This window comes from Heloderma suspectum, chromosome 4 (assembly GCF_057233095.1).
Source record: "Heloderma suspectum isolate Gila_16-S chromosome 4, 16-S_ref, whole genome shotgun sequence".
Lineage (NCBI taxonomy): Eukaryota > Metazoa > Chordata > Lepidosauria > Squamata > Helodermatidae > Heloderma > Heloderma suspectum.
The window spans coordinates 82,123,033-82,141,963 of record NC_139461.1 but is presented as its reverse complement, the minus strand read 5'-3'; the positions used below and the strand labels follow the sequence as shown (position 1 = coordinate 82,141,963).

Here is an 18,931-nt window from a genome sequence, read left to right as displayed (position 1 = left end):
TTACCTGTGACAAGTTATGAGTGTTTAATCATTATGCTAGTAAAGGGAATGTGTATTCCTGAATGCTCATGCCTAGACTTTGGGCCAGTCACAGGCTCTCAGCACAACCAACCTCACAGGGTTGTTGTTGTGAGGATAAAATGGAGAGGAGGATTATATACATCGCCTTGGATTCCTTGGAGGAAAAAGGGCGGGATATAAATGAAATAAATAAATAAATAAATAGTCTTGCAAATAGCAATAACTGTCAATCAGGCATTCCAATGAAGAACTACATTGGAGAGCTCCAATCAGTGGTTAGACTGTAAATCTTGCACCAGAAGACCTGAGTTCAAATTCCTACCCATCCTGACATAGACATGACACAGGAGATCTGAGATTGGATCTCCTGTCTCTTTCTTTTTTTTACCTTAAAGCAACCACAAAGGACTCTACTTTTTATCACAACAGAAGTTGTGGGGTGGCTGGGATGTTCAACTCTTCCCTATTACCCCACCTCCACCCCCAGCTGCTATTGTAGCAGAAAAAATACAGGCACTTGTGTTATGCCTGCAAATCTCCCCAAGCAGTTGCAGGGGAGATTTAGATCAGGAAAATGGCATGGGCAGGGAAGGGTTTTTTTAAAGAAAAAAACATTTTCCAGTGCTGCTGCGCTAATCAAAATGGGTGGTGGGGGAACCAGCTACTTTAAAGTTTAAAATCATAGATATCACTGGGGCCAGTCAATATCTTTTTGCTTAACCTACCTCACAGGGTGGTTGCAGGGACAGAATGCAATAAAACCCAAAGAATAGCTGCGCTCCCTGGAGGAAGGGTAGGATGCAAATGTGATTATTCCATACATCCCTTATTATAAATATATTGTACTTTTTGCAATATAGTCTTTCCATTTTTAATATGCTCTTTCCAGAATTACTATAGCTTTATAAAACTACATACACCTTATTGATAACCTTTTCAATATTGCTATTCCAAGGCCTCCAGTGTTTACTCACCCAGTGTCTGGACATGGCTAGGAAGTGGATTCTCTCTCAACCTGGGAGAAAAGTGTGGCATGTGGCCATGGAAATGTAGACTGATCCTGTAGGCTCTAGCCCCCTAACCTGCATGTGTAAATAACTATCACCATGGCAGAGCAGTTTTGCAGTCTTCTTTGCCACCACCTCTTCTCTTTCTCTGGAAGACTTTAGGTTCCTAGCATTAACAGGTATCCGTAATATGGAATCCCAAATCTCCCTACGCCCCACCCTTCTTACAGGCACTTAAAGGGCATAGCGCAGAAGAAGTACCATGTAGTTCACTGGAATCTGGGTCAGCCCCCACACATTTCCACTGCATCAGCTGGACCTACTGATGTCACGAAGTTAACAATTACCTTGCTCAGAATATGAATTTCCCTAGCTTAAAAGGGAAATGCCAGAATGTATCACAAATCTAAAATTATTTTCCTGACAAATTCCTTCACAGCTTGAAATGTACAAAAGAAAGGGGAAAAGAATCTGTGCATGTACAATACACCCCATGCCCAACCTAGCAAGCACGAAGCTGACTAGACAAGGCTCTGGGCCAAGTAGAAGGTGACACAGCTGACAGTCAAGCCCATGCTGAGAGCTGCCGACAGCTGCACACGCCCACACCCTTGCCGGAGCTTCCCTTCCCTTCCCGCCCCCCGGCTCCTGGATTGGCCACAAGTGCAGGAACATTTTCAGTGGAGCTCTTTTACCTTTAAGATAGACTTGGGCCTGATAATTTCTGTAGTATTCAGAGTATTGCCAAAATTAAACTTTAAAGATGACAGATGTACCCCTTGGAACTCAGTTTCCAGTCCAGACAGCCAATATGACTACAAGAAAAGAAAAAAAAAGGTTCTTAGAAAAGTTGTTGTTTTCTGACTCAGTTGACAAAGCCAGAAAGTCATGGAAACATGCTTGTTAGAGTAACATGCTTGTTAAAATATTTTCATATGAAATATTTTGAGAGAGATTCTGTTGTCTGTCTGCAAAACAACCCCCAGAATGGAATCTTGTAGCATCCTATGCTTATGTGAAACTTCTCAAACTAATGATAAGCATATTAGTATGGCCGCAGAGTTTATTTTATTTGTTTGTTACATTTATACGCCACCTTTCCATTAAAAAAAATCCCAAAGACATTTAACAACAATGAAATCCACAAATAAAAAATAGCCAATCTACATTATACGCAATAATAATGAGGTGTAGTGGGAGGGCCGGTGTGGTTAGTGTTTAGAGCATTGGACTGGGACTCAGGAGATCCTGTTTTTAGTCCCCAGTCAGCCATGAAGCTCCCTGGGTGACCATGGGTCAGTCACTGACTCTCCACCTAACCTACCTCACAGGATTGTTGTGAGGATAAAATGGAGAAGGGTAAGCTACTTGGGATCCTTGCAAGAGGAAGAAAGGAGGGGTTTTAATGTAATAATACATAATAAACAGTATAAACATCAGATAAGAGAGATAAACAGTAACATAAAATGGCCACCAGTTAAAATATAATTACGGGCGCAGTCCTACTGAGATAGTCAGCAGCTTCCGAAGTCGAAGGCTTCTGAGTCTCCAGTGCAGGGCAGCTGGAGCATGGAGGTGATCTTCACCCTGAATTTTTGGCTACATAGGCAATTTTGCCTGTCTAGCCATGGCTTTGGGGAGGGGGAGGGAAGGAGGCTGGGACACACATAGGAAGCTGTATAACATGGCTTCTGCAGTCTCCTCCCCCCCCCCGCCCCCGGGACCACCTCCTTTCTCCTGTCTCCACACTCCATTTCTGAGCATGGAGACATAGCCAGCACAGAGAAAACTGCGCCAGCTAGAAGGGGGGCGGTGCAGGGAGGGTGTCAGGAGTGCCCTAGCGGCCTCTTTCAGTCCACTCCAATAGCCAACACAAGACACAGACGAAAGGATTCTTTTCAAGGTTTTAATCCTTTTACAACTTAATGACTCTTTCAGATGCTAATCACCAGCTACTAAGCAATGAACAGCAGAGTGGCCTATGCTCCGGCTAGGGAGAAATCCTCCCTCTTCCCTTGGATCCACGGGAGGCGGCCATTGCTTGCGCGCCAAATGGGCGCTACGCCTCCTTTCCACGCCCTCCATTGCTCGTCACTCCCTGCGTCTGCGTCGAGCGTCTAGCAAGCCCCTCTCCCACACTCTCTCACTGCCAGGGTCACTATCTATCTCAGGATTGCCGGCAGGAGGAATCTCTGCCAGCTGCTGTGCCTGTGAGGGATGAGCTGGCTCCTCTCCCATAGATTGCTGATCCTCCTCAGAATCAGAACTGCTCTGGGGTTCTATCGGCTCAGTTTCCACCCTGACAGAGGGGGCAGAGAGCATGGCTTCTGGGCTCCGAGATCAGAGCCCTGATTCCAACCTCGGATCCCAGAAACTGAAACATCCTATGGCCCTCTAGATAGTGTCTAGTGGTCATAGGGTTGCTCCCTAAATTAAAATATAAATTAAAACACCAAGCAGCAAAGAACAAATCAGTTCAGTATGCCAAGCACTTGTTTAAATGGAAAGGTTTTGCCTTCCGGCTGGAAGTCATCAACAAGGGGCTAGATGAACCCTCCTCGATATGGACTTCCAAAGTCTGGGCATAATCACTGAGAAGGTCCTTCTCAAGTTTCCACGCAACAGTGGCTAGTGAAACAGAGAGAAGGGCATCTCCGGAACTTCTCAACACCTGAGGCAGGCATGTACAGGAAGAGGCAGGCCTTCAGGTACCCTGGTCCCAAGCCATTTAAACTTTTTTAGATCATAACTAGCACTTTGAATTGTACCCGGAAACGAAACAAACCAGCAGCCTGTGTAGCTCTTGTAACCTAACAATCACATGCTGTTCGGCTGCAACATTCTGGACCAGCTGAAATTTTTAAACAGTCTTCAAAGGCAGCCCTATGTAGTGCACATTGCAGCAATCCAAACAAGATGTAATTAAGGCATGTGTCACTGTTAATGACAGTTAACAGCACAATTTTCTCATGTCTGCTTGTAAGCAACCAAACAAGATACTAAAAAAGGAATAGTACATTTTCTTCAAAAGGGGGAAACCATGGTAAAGGTCATTATGAATGTAAATTTATAGAGACCATATAGTTAAGTTCAGAGCAGCTGTTCTGTCCTTGCAACTTTGTGTGAGATGACAGCTGTGTACACATTCCTATAAAATGGCATCATGATACATATAGCACAATCGTATCAGCAGTATAATTGCCCCTGTTCTGTTGACCCATGTCATTACGAGAATGTTGAATGGGTTTGCACTCTACATGTCTATCCTTGGCCTCCTTTAGTGCTTAGTCTTTCCATTTATTTTATTTTACAGCAAAACTAAAATGAGACCTCTGAACATATGCTGAGGTTAGCCATGCTGGTAGGGCAACTGAACCAGCTTGAAGTATGACAAATCGTAGCCATCGATACCAGCACTTGTGATAAATTTAAAATGTTGCTTCTGGTTTGCTTTAAACAAGAATGGTTTCCACATGCTCAATGTGCATTCCAGACTCTTCTGGAGTTATGGGGATGGACACTGCTGTCTTTTAGCACTTGACTAGGGGTGTCCAAACTCCTCATATCATTTGCTTGGCAACAATCCACTAGAGAATTACCTTTTTGTACAACTTGCAAGGAGGGGTTCCCATCTTGATTCTTGCCCCTCTAAGCTTTCTTTTATCTAGTAAAGCAGGTGTGGCTTGATTCATATTCTTGTTTAAACCTTTCCTTGCCAACCATTTGTTCACTTAAAATTATCCCTCAACCAAGCCATACGTTTTATCTCTTAGGGAGAAAAGCAGGGTGTGTCCTTAATGCAATTGCTCCCTCCTGACTGCAACCATTTCTTCTGAGCTGTTTATTTACATGTCCTTAGCATGCACCTCCTCTGCATACCTTCAAAGTGTTTCATCATGTAAGGCACATCCTGCATGTGTCAAAGTTTGACCTGCTAGCTGACTGTTGAAAGGATGAGCAGTTAAAGACATGAGCAGATGGGAGCTTGCAATTCCAGTGGGGGAAGACAGAACAGCTTTTAAAGGTTAAAGAAAAGTGTGATGTTCTTGTTTCAAGAACAGTTTTCTCTTCGGGTACTTTTAGATATGCTTGTAAATGGCTCCCACAATAGGGAATTATGCAGACATGTATCTGTGGCTGTTGCCCTTTTACTATCTGTGTTAGATGTTCAGCAGCCAAACGCTCCTCTTTGGCACATCTGACAGTTGAGGGCCTGCTTTGGAGATCAGCCTGTATGGGCAGAAAAAGCATAGTGCCATCTGAATGTACTTGTGTCAAGGATGACTCCATAAGCCCTGCACATGTATGCCTGCCTCAGTAAAACAAACACTGAGTTTCCTTACCACATTAATTAATAATACACTGTAATAGACATGGTTACCTGCTCATGGGTGTTGATAGGTGGCACTTTTATTATGAAATGCTGTATTTATTTATTATTTATTTATTTATTATTGCATTTCTATCCTGCCTTTTTTCCTCTTGCAAGGAACCCAAGGCAGCTTACATTATCCTCCTCCTCTCCATTGTATCCTCACAACAACAACCATGTGAGGTAGGCTGGGCTGAGAGTCTGTGACTGGCCCAAAGTCACCCAGTGAGCTTCCATGGCCAAGTGGGGACTAGAACCCAGATCTCCTGGCTCCCAGTCCATCACTCTCACCACTACACTACACTGGCTCTCTTCATCTGTGATAAGCAGTATCATTCCCATTACTTCCTGGTTTTCCATTTGGGCCTTAGAGCACAATCCTATGTATGTTTAGACAGAAAAAAGTCCTACAGCTCCCATGTTCTTTTCAGGTAGCCATGCTGGCTGGGGCATGCTGGGAACTGTAGGACTTTTTTCTGTCTAAACTTGCTTAGGATTGTGCCCTTGGTAACTCTACCTGTTACACAGCGAAACTGATGGCTATAACTATCACTAAGCAGTAGAGCTGGCCAAATCCTTAAACCATTAAGGACGCTGTGTATATTATCTATAAAGAGTTACTATACATTGTATAATCTAGAAATCTTGAAGCCACAAGTAACAGCAGGGCTGCAGGTGTGTGCAGGCCAGGACAGGTAGGGCCCCATTGCTGTTCTGAAGGAGCTAATCAGCACTCCACTGATTAAGCTATTTGGCTCATGTTCAGCAAAAGGAGACTGCAGTGGTTACTAGTTTTTTAGAGTGGAAAACATCTGCTACACTCATGCCAAGAAACAATAAAGAGAAGTTTGGCAAGACAAGTATTTCTAGAGTAGTTTCCAGGCACTTACTGGAAAATATAAATTCTTCAGATTTTATGTACCATATTTTTTTAAAGAAATGTCTGGGAAAAGGCAGAACAGTCTCCCTTTGCTAATGCCCATGGATACCTTCCAATCATTGGAGGCTGGTAGCTCCAATGTCGGTCAGGCTGTGAATCCGCTGAACCCATCTGCACCTTGGATAGCTCTTTTAGAGTTCTGACTGAAACCCAGAGCAGATTCACTGGCCCCCTGACATCGAAGTCACCAGCCTCTACTGCTTCCAACACATTCTGAAATAGTACCTCTTACATAGATGCTTATTATTTTTATTTTAATATATGTGTATACAATGGATCACAAGAAAAAGATAAGCTCAACTCACGATGGCTGTCGTTTGGCATGGGGAGCCATTGATGGGTGAGGCCTAGCACACGTGCTTCCTTCAGTTTCCACTTGTGCCACTTCCCCCACCATCCATTCCTCAAGTTGCCATCACAGGGCTTTGCCCTATTTTCCAGCGAACTTATCTCCATTTGGAGTTAGGGCTATAGTCTCAAAAAACTTTAGCCTCAGACATTTTCATGCCTGAAGCAAAAAATAAAAATCACATACACACACGCATACACACACAGCTTTTGAATTCAGGCTGACCTTTTTAACGCCACACAGAACTGAGGGTGCGATTCCTTTGGAATCTGCCACCCAAAATGAAATGCTGCTTCAAATTGCTTCATATAAGGCTGGCCCTGAATTCTTATAAGATGCTCTAAACCTCCAGTTACTTCACATTATGGTATTTAAGCTACAATTAGATTTTCAGTGGCAAACACATAATTTCCAGTCTTGTTTTGAGGCACAAGATGGGATGATGAATGTAGCTAGGGCTGGACCACAGGGCCAAAGTGTAGAGCCCCACAGAAAACTTCCTTTCTGGATGGGTGATTTCTTTCATGTCCCTATGCCTCTAACATGCATTTGCTCTATCACACAAGTGCTCTAACGCTCTATCACGCAATTGCACTATCATGCAAAGTCCATTTATTTTTATAGTCCAGGTACTTACTCTTTTTTAAAAGGCATCCTGTGCAGCCTTCTTGTATGGAATTAATGCCTATTTCATTGCTTGTCAAGCTGCCATGATGGAACTGAGAAATTTGGTGACTATTACGGCAAGAAGCTTTGCTTTGGACTGTGCTGTCAATAAGTGGAATACAGATGATGAAGATGTTGTGACAGGCTTGTCCTTAGAATTTGAAAGACGATGACTTGAGCAAATGAACTGGGAACAGCCCACTTCCTGTACTGTATATAAATGGCTAGGGGTTACTTGTTGGTTGTGCTTTTTTGTGGGGGTGTTTTGTCGATGTTTTGCTTTGAACCTCCATTCAGTCATGTTACAAGGTAACATGTGACTGCCCATCACAGAAGAAATGTAGCTATGATGCAATGACTTATTGCTGCTTTTTTTCCTTCAAGGATATCTAGTGAACATTCCCCAAAGCTTCAGATCCGGAGCCACAGTTACTTGAGGGCTGTGAGCGAAGTTTCCATCAATAGGAGTCTGGATAGCCTGGACCCAGCAGCACTGCTTACTTCCCCCAAATTCCGTTCCCGGAATGAAAGCTACATGAGGGCCATGAGCACTATTAGTCAGGTGAGTGGCATGCATGCACAGCTGAGACAACAAGATTAACATCAGTCAAAAGCCATTTTCCGACTGGCATAGAATGTATATAATAAACAGTGCCTGTGTGGTTCTAAGATGAAAGCAAATATATGACTAATTGCATGGTGATTCTTCTTTATATTGGCACTTACCAATATAAAACCCAATTCCCAATATTCCATCACACTGTAGTATGAGCAAGAATCTTAGGGTAGGTGTATATTGATAGGAGCAGGCTTGATTTCAGTGGCTGGAACCTCAAGGGAAGCAAGCAGGTTTAACCACTGCCCAAATATCATCCCCAAGTGTGGTTTTTTACTTTCTCCTATGTATTAATGGTAGCCATTGACACCTGTTGGGAAAACTAAACCTCTGCACTTGTGGAAAATCTCTGTGGTAAGGGCAGGGTGGGCCACAGACCACGTGGTGTCCCAGGCCAGAAACATCTTTGGCGTCCCTCTGCGTTTGTTCAACTTTGGAATAGCTTTCTTTTAATTGCATTTGTAGTCCAGTTCAAGACTTCCATGCATGATTTCCATGCATGACGGACCCATATAATAGAAGGTGATAAATTTACACACATGGATCTGATATCAATCATTCACTTGCAAGCTGTTCGTTGAATGGGTACTGTTTTTGTAAATTTTCCCATGAATAAAAAGAAAACAGTAATGTTAACACAACGCCAGCCTTGCAGGTCATTGTTGCAAACTCTACAAATGAAGATGAACTGTTTGCGCTATTAGTTTCAGCTGTTGCATAGATAGTTCAGTAAAACGCTTGAGAAAGATCCCCCACTAAAATCCATCCCTGGGCAGTCTGAAATCTGTCCCCAAATTTGGCTCCTTTCGAACACTGAGTGAACCAGCCCTTACTGACAGATACTCAGTGGACTGGGCACAGTCTTCCTGGATGTTCTTGACTACATGCCGTCTTTACACACACACACACACACACACACACACGTATCACAATAATGGGCGTTTTGCTGTTTTAAAAAGGAACCACAGTAACATGTACCCATGCTCATATCTCCCCATTTGCTTTATTTAATTATATGCCGCTTTTCTATCAAATATAACCAAAGCAACATTCAAAAAACACAGATCATCAGCAGCAGAATACGAAATAAGTCCTTCTTTAAAAAGAAAAGAACCTTTTAAAGCAGAAGATAATTTAAACGATACCATTGTAATTTGTGAACTACCCAGAGAGCTTCGGCTATGGGGCAGTACAGAAATACAATGAATGAAATGAAAACAGCAGCATAATGACAGAATTTAGAATCCATTAAAACCCTTAATAAACAGGCAGGTTTTAACTTGGTTCCTCTCTGACCTTTCAGGGGCCGGGCATTCGGCAAACAGGAGGCCCCTCTTCCACCCAGATGCCACCTGCCTGATTTTGGCTGGTGGGGGAACCTGGAAGAGGATCTTTGATGGAGATGTTAACCTTTGGGCAGGTTTTATGGCATATGATTTAAAGGCACAGCAGGTTTATTTACTTGTGACATTCCAGCTATCTGAAGAAAATCCTAAGCAGGTATTATTTAAAATACCTCCTTCCATTCTTCAGTGGCTTGGTAAAGTGTGAGGTTTTCTCATAGCTGGAAAAATTATGCAACAAATGAAACCTACCAGGACAGAGCTAAAGCAAACACCTTTCTCTGTATCTGGGGCTCATTCACTAAATATGCTAGAGAACTTGATAGATCATCAACACAGCCCCCAAACACAAGACTATGGATATTAAAGCCTTGTGATTTTTGCCTCTCAATTCTGTGGTTTACGTTCACCATCTAAAGTGCTTACCGTCCTGTGCCTTATTCATCATTGCTCTTGCCTTATTTGCAGGTAAAACCTTAGTTGAAATTTTTATTTAAACCTTATTTTATGTATAGATATTATTTGTTCTTTCATTAATATCTTTGTGTATCTTTTTTAAATGTGAAAAATGGTTTAAAAAACCCTAAGTTAAACGGTTTTCTTAATGATATGGTTTAAAACTATGTTCAGTGGCATTGCATTTGCAACACAAAGTTACAGAAAACAAGGAGCCTTTAGTTATCAGTGTTTGTGTACACAGTTACTCGTTCTTATGATTTCACAGAGGAATCTTGTAATTAAGTTTTTCTTCTGACTGCAACTGCTAGAGTCAAATAATTCACTTCCATTTTAAACAGAATAAGTTTATTTCCGCCCCAAGATTGTGGGGAAAGACCTGGAAAGGCAGATTCCCTCATTTCAAAAGTCAGAGGGGAAATGATTAATACGTATTAAAACTTATCATCGAGATCCTTAATCTGCCTGGTTAGGATGACACATGGTTTCTGAGAACTAAAAGTTGGCAGTATTAAATGAACTCATTCCTACTTTACCACTACACCCACTGCTGGAGTGGAAGTCAGAAGCTTGAAAGCCAGCTGGCACAAAATGACTGAAGAGAGACACATTTTTATTTAAGGAATCTAATCACACATACACACACACACACACACACAGCACCGTGAATTCTTCTGTGTTCATGCAGAGCATTTCTCCCCCCTGCTAACATATGAATCACAAGTGAATCTATGTGGCCCTTAGGGTGGGTTACCAGCCTTGCCTTTGGCATACCGTGACACAATGGGTAATTCCCACAATGGGTTGACTTCCATTTTGTCTTTGATTAGAACCAATCTGTCCCTCGAAACTCTTATTTTCAATAGCCTTTCTGTAACCAGCAGCAGTGGTTGGCAGCCTGTAACCTATCCAAAAGTTATAGAGGTTCACTACTGGGTACTAGCAGAGTGTTCAGGAGTCTTTCATTTAGATTAAACATGTTTAGGGCCAAGATAGATATTATCAAAAATGTCTGGTTGAATGAAAAATAGCCACATTGTATCTCATTCTCTGCCCCCGGCACTTGTAGGGAACATGCAGGAAGAGTTACCTGAGCCGTGACATCTGTTTCCTTATTCCCACCTCACAACAGGGATTGCCAGTGGTGGTTGTAGTGAAGCATGGGACATCGTTATGTCACTGGAAATTACAGAGGGGGAAAGTGGAAATGGAGGTGCAGCAATTGTTCTTGGCCACAGTCATGCATTTGCCATAACAGCTCGTTTGGCCCTTGAGACGTTTCTGCTCTCTTTGTTATCTTTGTTTTCTTGGTTGCTTTGAAATTTTGGCCCCAAACAGCAGAGTGCTAGGATTCAGTATGGTGAAAGCATCCCATTTGCTTCCCAGGAAAACAACCATGTGCAGAGGTACTGTAGTTGTGGGTCTTCAGTGTGGTGCGCAAGGGTACCAATGTGCTCGCAGAACCTCTCTTGGTGCCCACCAGGCTCCCTGCCACTCCTGATTGTTTATTTTATTTCTTAAGATGTTTTTTAATTAAAAAAAAAATTAACTGGGAGGGAGGCTAGCATGCGGCAAAGCAAAGTGCTGCCCTCCAGCACCATCTTAATTTGGGTTCAAAAGAGTAGACTATTTTGGAGCTCACACCCTCACCTCTGCCTTGTAGTTCTCGAGCTAGTTACTTTTTGTTTAGTCTCACAAGTTTGCCTTCTGGAAATAAGTGTTTGTGACCAGCCGTGCCCACCATGGCAGCCATTTTATGAATGGGCAAACCCCCCATGGCAGCCATTTTGTGAGAGTGCTCAAAACACTCAAAATTCAAAATGTTCCCTCTGACCCAAAAATGTTAGGACCCCTGTGTAGCCCTGTGTCAAGGAAAAAACCCACACTCGTGTATAGGCAATATCCACATAAGGTCTGGGCATATCCACATAATTAAAGTAATAAACATACTCCGCCTTGCAGTGGAGAGTGAAAAGATGAGAAATGAAACAAGCCCAGGATAATGTGTTCCATTAAGAGATAGCTGCAGAATCATGAGCCATTGTGGTGCTGTAGCTAGAGTGCTTAACTCTAGCTACTATGCGAAACCCATCTTTACATCCCCACTGAGCCACAGAGCTTACTGCATGGCTTTGGAAAGTTGCCATCTTTCAGTCTAGGCTTCTTCAGAGAGTTGTTAATGAGGTTAAAAACACTGATGTCAGTGAAAGTGTAATAAAATGTAATAATACCTGATTAAAGTTATGTAGTGAACTCCACTAGTAACTTGCCTACACACACAATACAGTGTCACCTTTCTTTCAAATACCTACTCTTCTACCAGATATTACCTGTATCAGTTCCCAGTTTCATTATGTTTATTTAACTGATTCCTATTATATTTTATCAAATGCTTTAATGAAATCCAGATGGGTCTCTTGGCATCCTAGAAACCAAGTATGTCTTTTTAAAACTTTGGACAAATTTTGTTTCCCTACCTCCCAAAAAACTATACCTTGAGATTTTATTCCCTGCAAGTTAGTATTAGAAATTATCTGTTTATTTTAATTAAAGCTGACACTGATGCTGGCATATGACTTTAAAAGATAGGGGACTTACCTTGGCTTTGCATAATTAAGCTTTCAGCTGCTTTTTGCTGCTTTTGCCAGGATGGATCTTTTGTGGCTGATATAGACAGTTGCCATCACATTCTCGAGAATTTAAAAAATACAAAATAGATACGGTGATATTAATTTGTGCTGGAGTTTACAAGCATTCTGCTTACACCTCCGTATGTTTTGAAGGCTCACGTAATCAAAGTGGAAACGGTCCAATAACAGATACCTTCTTACCTATTTTGTGATTCTGTAGCATGAGGAATGTAATGCTTTGTTCCCCCTTTCCCGCTTTGGTGTTGATTGTAATGCAAACTGGATTGCTGTACTGGATATAATTAAACTGCCTGCTCTTTGCCTGCAGGTGAGCGAGATGGAAGTAAATGGTCAGTTTGAATCAGTCTGCGAGTCTGTATTCAGCGAACTAGAGTCTCAGGCAGTAGAGGCCCTGGATCTGCCAATGCCAGGCTGCTTCCGCATGAGAAGCCACAGCTATGTGAGGGCAATTGAGAAGGGCTGTTCCCAGGATGATGAATGCTTGTCGCTGAGGTCCTCGTCTCCACCACGCACAACCACCACTGTGAGGACCATCCAAAGCAGCACTGGTGAGTCACATAACATAGCTTGGAAGCAGGTTAAAGCAGGGAGCCCTTGAACGCCTATTCCCACGGTTGCCTAGGGAGGCTGCTTGGATCCCTCCATTCTCTTACTTGAACTCCCAGCCCCACATACACAGACACTGAGCGTGCTAGCACTGGGGATAGTTCAAAGCCTCTGGTCTGTTTTTATGTGAGTTTGAGGGAGAGATGAGCCAGTGTGAGAACATGCATCAAGAAGAAGATGGAAATGCTGGCCCTGGAAGTAACTACGCAGTCCAGCTGGACCACAAGACTGGTGCTGGTATATACCAGGGCTGTCATGTGGAGTCCTGAGCATGCAGCAGCATTTTTCTGGCAGCTGTTACATTGCCAAGGCTAAGTATAATTGAGCCTCTGGAGAGTTGCTACAGGAGATCTGCTTGGCTTCACTCCTGCTAGGACAACTTCTTTAGAAGTAAGGAAAGGGAGTTTCTTTGTTTATGTACATGGCATTGCACTTTTTCACTACAAGTCCATAATGGAAAGAAGTGATTTGAGAACACCTATGGACATGGATCTGATTTAGCACTCATGCAGTAGATTCCATCCATGTTATAACGTGCTATTACTCTACTATGGATGTTGGATTTTTCCCCTTGAGGGCCAACAGGGCCTGCCTTTGCTTTTTATAGTGAGAACATCCTGTGGATAAGTTGTAGGGGAAAATGTGCCTCTAAGGGAAGATTAGTCAGGAGGTGGTAAAGAACCATGCAAAATATCACCCCAGAGGCATCAATCCTAGGTTTCTGGGGCTTTCTCTGGAAATGGTTCTGGTGCCTTTAAATGTGCTGAAGCGGCAAGAGAAGTGGCAAACTGCTGCATCCCTATGCAGCTTTGTTCTTCTTTCAGTCCTTTTGCTTCCAGCAGGACTCTTCCCACCACAGCAGACAAATCAGGAAAGCCTGTCAAAGGGACTGATAAAGAATGAGGCAAAAGGCATTTAAGCTGCAATATCTATCATTGCCTCAGTGCATTTATAGCAGGGGCGTCCAACACACGAGCTGCAGGCCGCATATGGCCCCCACCTCCCCAGTGCACTAGGGATCACTAAACAGGTCAAATTCAGCTTGTTCTAAAGGTTTACTGGGCCCTTTTAGCTTCTGAACAAGCTAAATTTGACCTCTTGTAGTACTAAAATAGCGATTCCCCCCCCTCCAAAACCCAATTTATTTTTTTTTTGCCAGCGCCCTGTAGAGTGTGTCCCACAGGAGATGAAAGTGGCCCCCAGACCCTCTGCAGTTGCCCACCCCTGATTTAAAGATATAAGCACCATCCTCAGACAAATGACCTGACAATCCAGTCAGCCTTCTCCAAGTTTGGGAGAGAGGTTGCAGCTAATGAACTCTGCAAGAGAGGGTGACATTATCAAGATCTGTTGTTTCATTCTCATAGATGCATTGCAGGAATAGATTTTCACCGGAAACTTTTTTTTTCATAAAAATGAACATTATGTTAAAATGTATGCTTGTCTATACCTTTAAGTAACAAAACAGCTATGTAGTATCCATTGCTGGTATTCCGAAAGAAATGTGTCTTATGTCATTCGGTGTGTATAAAAGGCAGTTATCATCCTAAACATTTGTTGTTCTCTCCACATCAAAGCAATTGGAAGGAAGGGGTTTATTGGCCCATTGCAATAGAAGCATAATTGGAAATGGAAAATCATAGGCTTCTCTCCAGGCTACTGCGGGCAACTTGCAGGAACAGGGCAGTCATTGAAAATGCCCAAACTAAAATCACTTAGAGCGTTATAAAGTAAGCTCATCACGGTGAACTCAGCTCAGTGGGAACAGGAAGTCAATGCCGTTGTTGAAAACTTAGTTTAACACCTTCAGCTGCCTAGCACCACTTAGCAGGGCGGCAGCCGCAATCTGAGCCAGCCAGACGATTGCTGAACAAGCTCCAAGTGCAGCCCCGTGTGGCCAGCTGTAGTACTTCGGGCCAGGAGTGGCAAAGGGATCTGCACCAGAAAGAAAGGCCAACCGTCACAAATTCCGTTGCCTTCTCTCTACTTCATCACATAGCACAGTCATCTTGGCTCATGCTTTTCCCATTGCTATGTTCACGGATTCCACCTTTATCCTCCTTTGGTTTGGGACTCTCTTAGGACTTGCAACTTCTTATGTTGTGTGTGCTTTTAATACCTATATTAACAGATGGGGGGGTGGGGGTTGAGATCAACAGATGTAGTTTTCTCCATTACTGCATTTCCATGCCAGGAAAATGTTTGCCTGTTACATTTCCGTATGTTAATGAGTTTGTGACATGGCAGCCCTGCCAGGTAAAAGTTGGCAGCATCAGGCTCTGTGTGATTGCCCTAAGGAACTGCTTTCCAGGAATTCAAGCAAAGCTAAAGTACACATGGTATTACAATCATTCTTCTCTGTGGTCTTTGTGACTTACACATATGGGTGCTGTGCATGCGCAGAACATCATTCGGCATATTCTAGAATATGCCGAATGATGGCAGGAACTGTCCCTCGACTCCACATGCTCAGATTGTGGCTCCCACCTTTCCCACTCAGCTCCTCTTTGTCCACTGCAGCAATATGAGGAACATTCTCTTGCTCTTAGCCATCTCCTCAGGTCTTTGGGGCCCATTGAGTATTTCTTTCCTTTTTTTAGTTCTTTCTTCTTCTGTTACATGGTCTTTCCCTTTTATGTTTTTATTTCCCTTATGAGTTTCGTCAGCACTGACCTGGTTTGCACGTAATGACAACCCAGAGTACAGGTTGAGTATGGGTTGTTCTTGATAGTGGGTTGTCGAATCATGGATTGTCCTTATGTGCCAATCCTGCACTATGGTTTAACTATGGGTTGTTAACCACGAACAATCCAGAGTTCACAACCCAACAACAAACCATGGCTTCCCTTCCTGGGTTGTTCATGTTTAACAACCCATAGTTAAATCATAGTTCAAGGTTTGCATGCAAAAATAACCCGTGATTCAACGACAACCTGTCCTCAACCCATACTTTGGGCTGTCACTATGTGTGAACCAGAGCATTCTATGCCTGGGATGTTTATGGCCTCCAAGGTTCTATTTAAGAAATGCTCTGACTGTGGAGGAACAATTCCCTCCAAAGACAGTCATTCCTGGTGCTTGCTCTGCTTGGGAGGGGGACACTTGAATAATTCTTATCCTCATTGCTGAGTCTTCACAAGGCAGGCTTGGAGAAACAAATTGTTTCACTTGTGGGCCCTCCTCTGGGAGCAAACCCTAAAGGCTGCTGACTCCGTAGTTCACAATTAACCACTTCATAAAGCCTCTGTGTCCATCTGCTTCAAGTGACCTGCCTGAACAAGCAAGGCAGTACACATTCAAAAGCTGTGCTCCACCTAACCTTGCAACTGTTGGACTGCTATATAGAATGTAGCATGTTCCCCATTGCATTCAGTGAGCGACTGGAACATGATTCAGATGCTCTCAGTCAGACTTCCAGGGCATCTCACCAATGCCAGCTCTTCCCTCAATACTATGGGCCATCATTAGGACATGGGGAACCCCTGTCATTGGCATATTTGCCACAGAGGAAAACGCTCAGTGTTCCCAGTTCTGCAACAGAGTGGGTCTCTCCCCGTCCTCAATGGGCAACAGATTCCTGTACCATTGGACTGTTCTGCTGCTTTACGTGTTGCCCCCATTTTTACTGATTGTTAGGGTGGTGTCCAAGATTTGAACCAGCAATTGAAACTGCAACTTAATCACCCCATGGTGGCCCCACCATCCATGGTTTGCCATCCTACTGACAATGTCCCAGAGGTAGTTCCTCAGGCTCCCTTGCCTAGGAAATTTCATAACCTAGAATCAGGGCAGGGTGCAGCATCAGTATTTCCATCTCTCTAGCTGATGGCATGGCAGATCCTCCCAGCCTGCACTTTTCGCAGGAGGTGTGCTAGAAATGGCTCACAAACCAGAAGTGGCTGACAAACCACACGAGGACCAGTGGTCCATGTTCATTGTCTTTCTCACCTCCAAAGGGCTGCAGATGTCTGACAGCGATATTGGGCATGTCCTCAATTTTCTCCTTGAGCTGAAGCATCGAAGTCTAGCTTTTACCTCTCTTAAGGTTTATCTGGCCAATGTGTCAGCTTCGATATGGTGGCCATGATCCTGTTGATAGTTCATCAGTGTTTTTGCATCCGGACATGAAATGGTTCATGAAGGGCCTCTGAAACCTGTTCCCACCTGCCCCACATTGATTCTGACATGGTGTCTCTCAGTGGTGCTCATTCAGCTCATGTCCAAACCTTTTGAACTTCTCACCACCTGTTATATTTGTCTTCTCACCATGGACTGCTTCCTTGACAAAAGTTACATCAGCTTGATGGGCTAGTGAACTTTGTGCCCTGCAGCATGACCAGCCATACCTGGTTTTCCACAAAGAGAGAGCGGCCCTGAGGCCAGATGTTGCATCATCATCATTATCATCATCATCATCATCATCATTATTATTATTTAGATTTATATACTGCAGAAAATATTCAAAAATATCACTATCACAAGAAAATCCCAAGTACATCAAAATACATTAAACTATGCATTAAAATACAAAAAATTGCTAAAACGTTTATATAAAACATTAATATAAATTAAAACCAATACAAGACAATAATTACAAACAGACTCCCTTTAGGGCTTTACTCCCTAAATGTTTCCCCACTTCATCTAGGGCAGGATATTCTTCTGCCTACATTTATAATGCAGGACGCTTCCTCCCCATTAGAAGTTGCATTGCATTCATTGGATGTTTGCCATGCTTTGGCATTTTATGTGAATGGGACTACTGCCTTTCACAGCTCTAGGAAAGGAAAGGTTCCTCCTGTGCAAGGACCAGGTCAGTGCCGACCCCTAGAGGGATGCCTCTTTCGCTGGCGTTTTCATGGCAGACTATAGCGGGGTGGTTTGCCATTGCCTTCCCCAGTCGTGACTACCTTTCCCCCAGCAAGCTGGGTACTCATTTTACCGACCTCGGAAGGATGGAAGGCTGAGTCGACCCGAGCCAGCTACCCGAGACCAGGCTTCCGCTGGGATCAAACTCAGGTCATGGGGAGAGTTTTGTTTGCAATACTGCCGCCTACCACTGCGCCACACAAGGCTCTACTAGACCCTTTATATGTTACTATGGCCCATGTTGTGGCCAGCCAGTTTCTCCACAATGATTTGCGAAGTGGATCACCTGAAACGTAATCCTTGCATACCAGCTAGCTTGTCTTCCATCCCCTGCAAGCGTCCGTAGTCATTCTACACAGGCTGTGGTGATTTCTACTGCCTTACGCAGGGGTGTTTCCTTCATTGAGTTCTGCTGAGCAGCAGCTTTGTCTTAGACGTCCATATTCATGCAACGCTACAGGCTTGATACCTGAGTGCAGTTGGATGCAGCATCTGGCCGAGCAGTTCTCTCCTCTATTTGGCGTGACATCTGCCCACCTCCAGGAAGTTAACTTGGTAATCGCCCATATGTGTGATTCACAGAGAGACCATGAAGAAGAAGGACAGTTTGCTTACCTGTACTTGTGGTTCTTTGAGTGGCCATCTGTGTACTCACACAACCCGCCTTACTCCCCACTCCTGCATCCTGCTGAGTTCGTCCTACAGCTGTGGTGCACTGGAAGATGAGCAGGACAGGCAGGACCCATGTCCTGAGCATGAGCAGTGGAGGGAGGACTCTTGCCAAAATTCTTCTACAACTTTCCGAATGATGCTGTGTGCATGTTGAGAGCCCACGTGTGAGTACAGAGATGACCACTCAAAGAAGCACAGTTACAAGCAAGCAACCTGTCCTTATTGCTTCTATATAGAGAACATTCTCAGCATCAGAGACATTTGTAAGGGACTAGGCCTTGAGCCTGTTAAACTGTGGAGATTTTCTCTTGCCAAACTAAAATCATTTTCTGGTGAGCTGCTCTGCAGGATTGCAGGCCGTAA

At 43.6% G+C, this 18,931-nt stretch overlaps 1 protein-coding gene across 1 annotated transcript in view; it reads left to right on the top strand.

Annotated features, from left to right (window-relative positions):
• DLGAP1 (DLG associated protein 1) overlaps positions 1-18,931 on the top strand; it is a 430,241-nt gene that overhangs the window by 301,367 nt on the left and 109,943 nt on the right. Inside the window, exons 6-7 of the mRNA XM_084849805.1 lie at positions 7,740-7,917; positions 12,729-12,969. Coding sequence (XP_084705931.1) covers positions 7,740-7,917; positions 12,729-12,969 — 419 coding nt within the window. The remainder of the gene's footprint in view (positions 1-7,739; positions 7,918-12,728; positions 12,970-18,931) is intronic.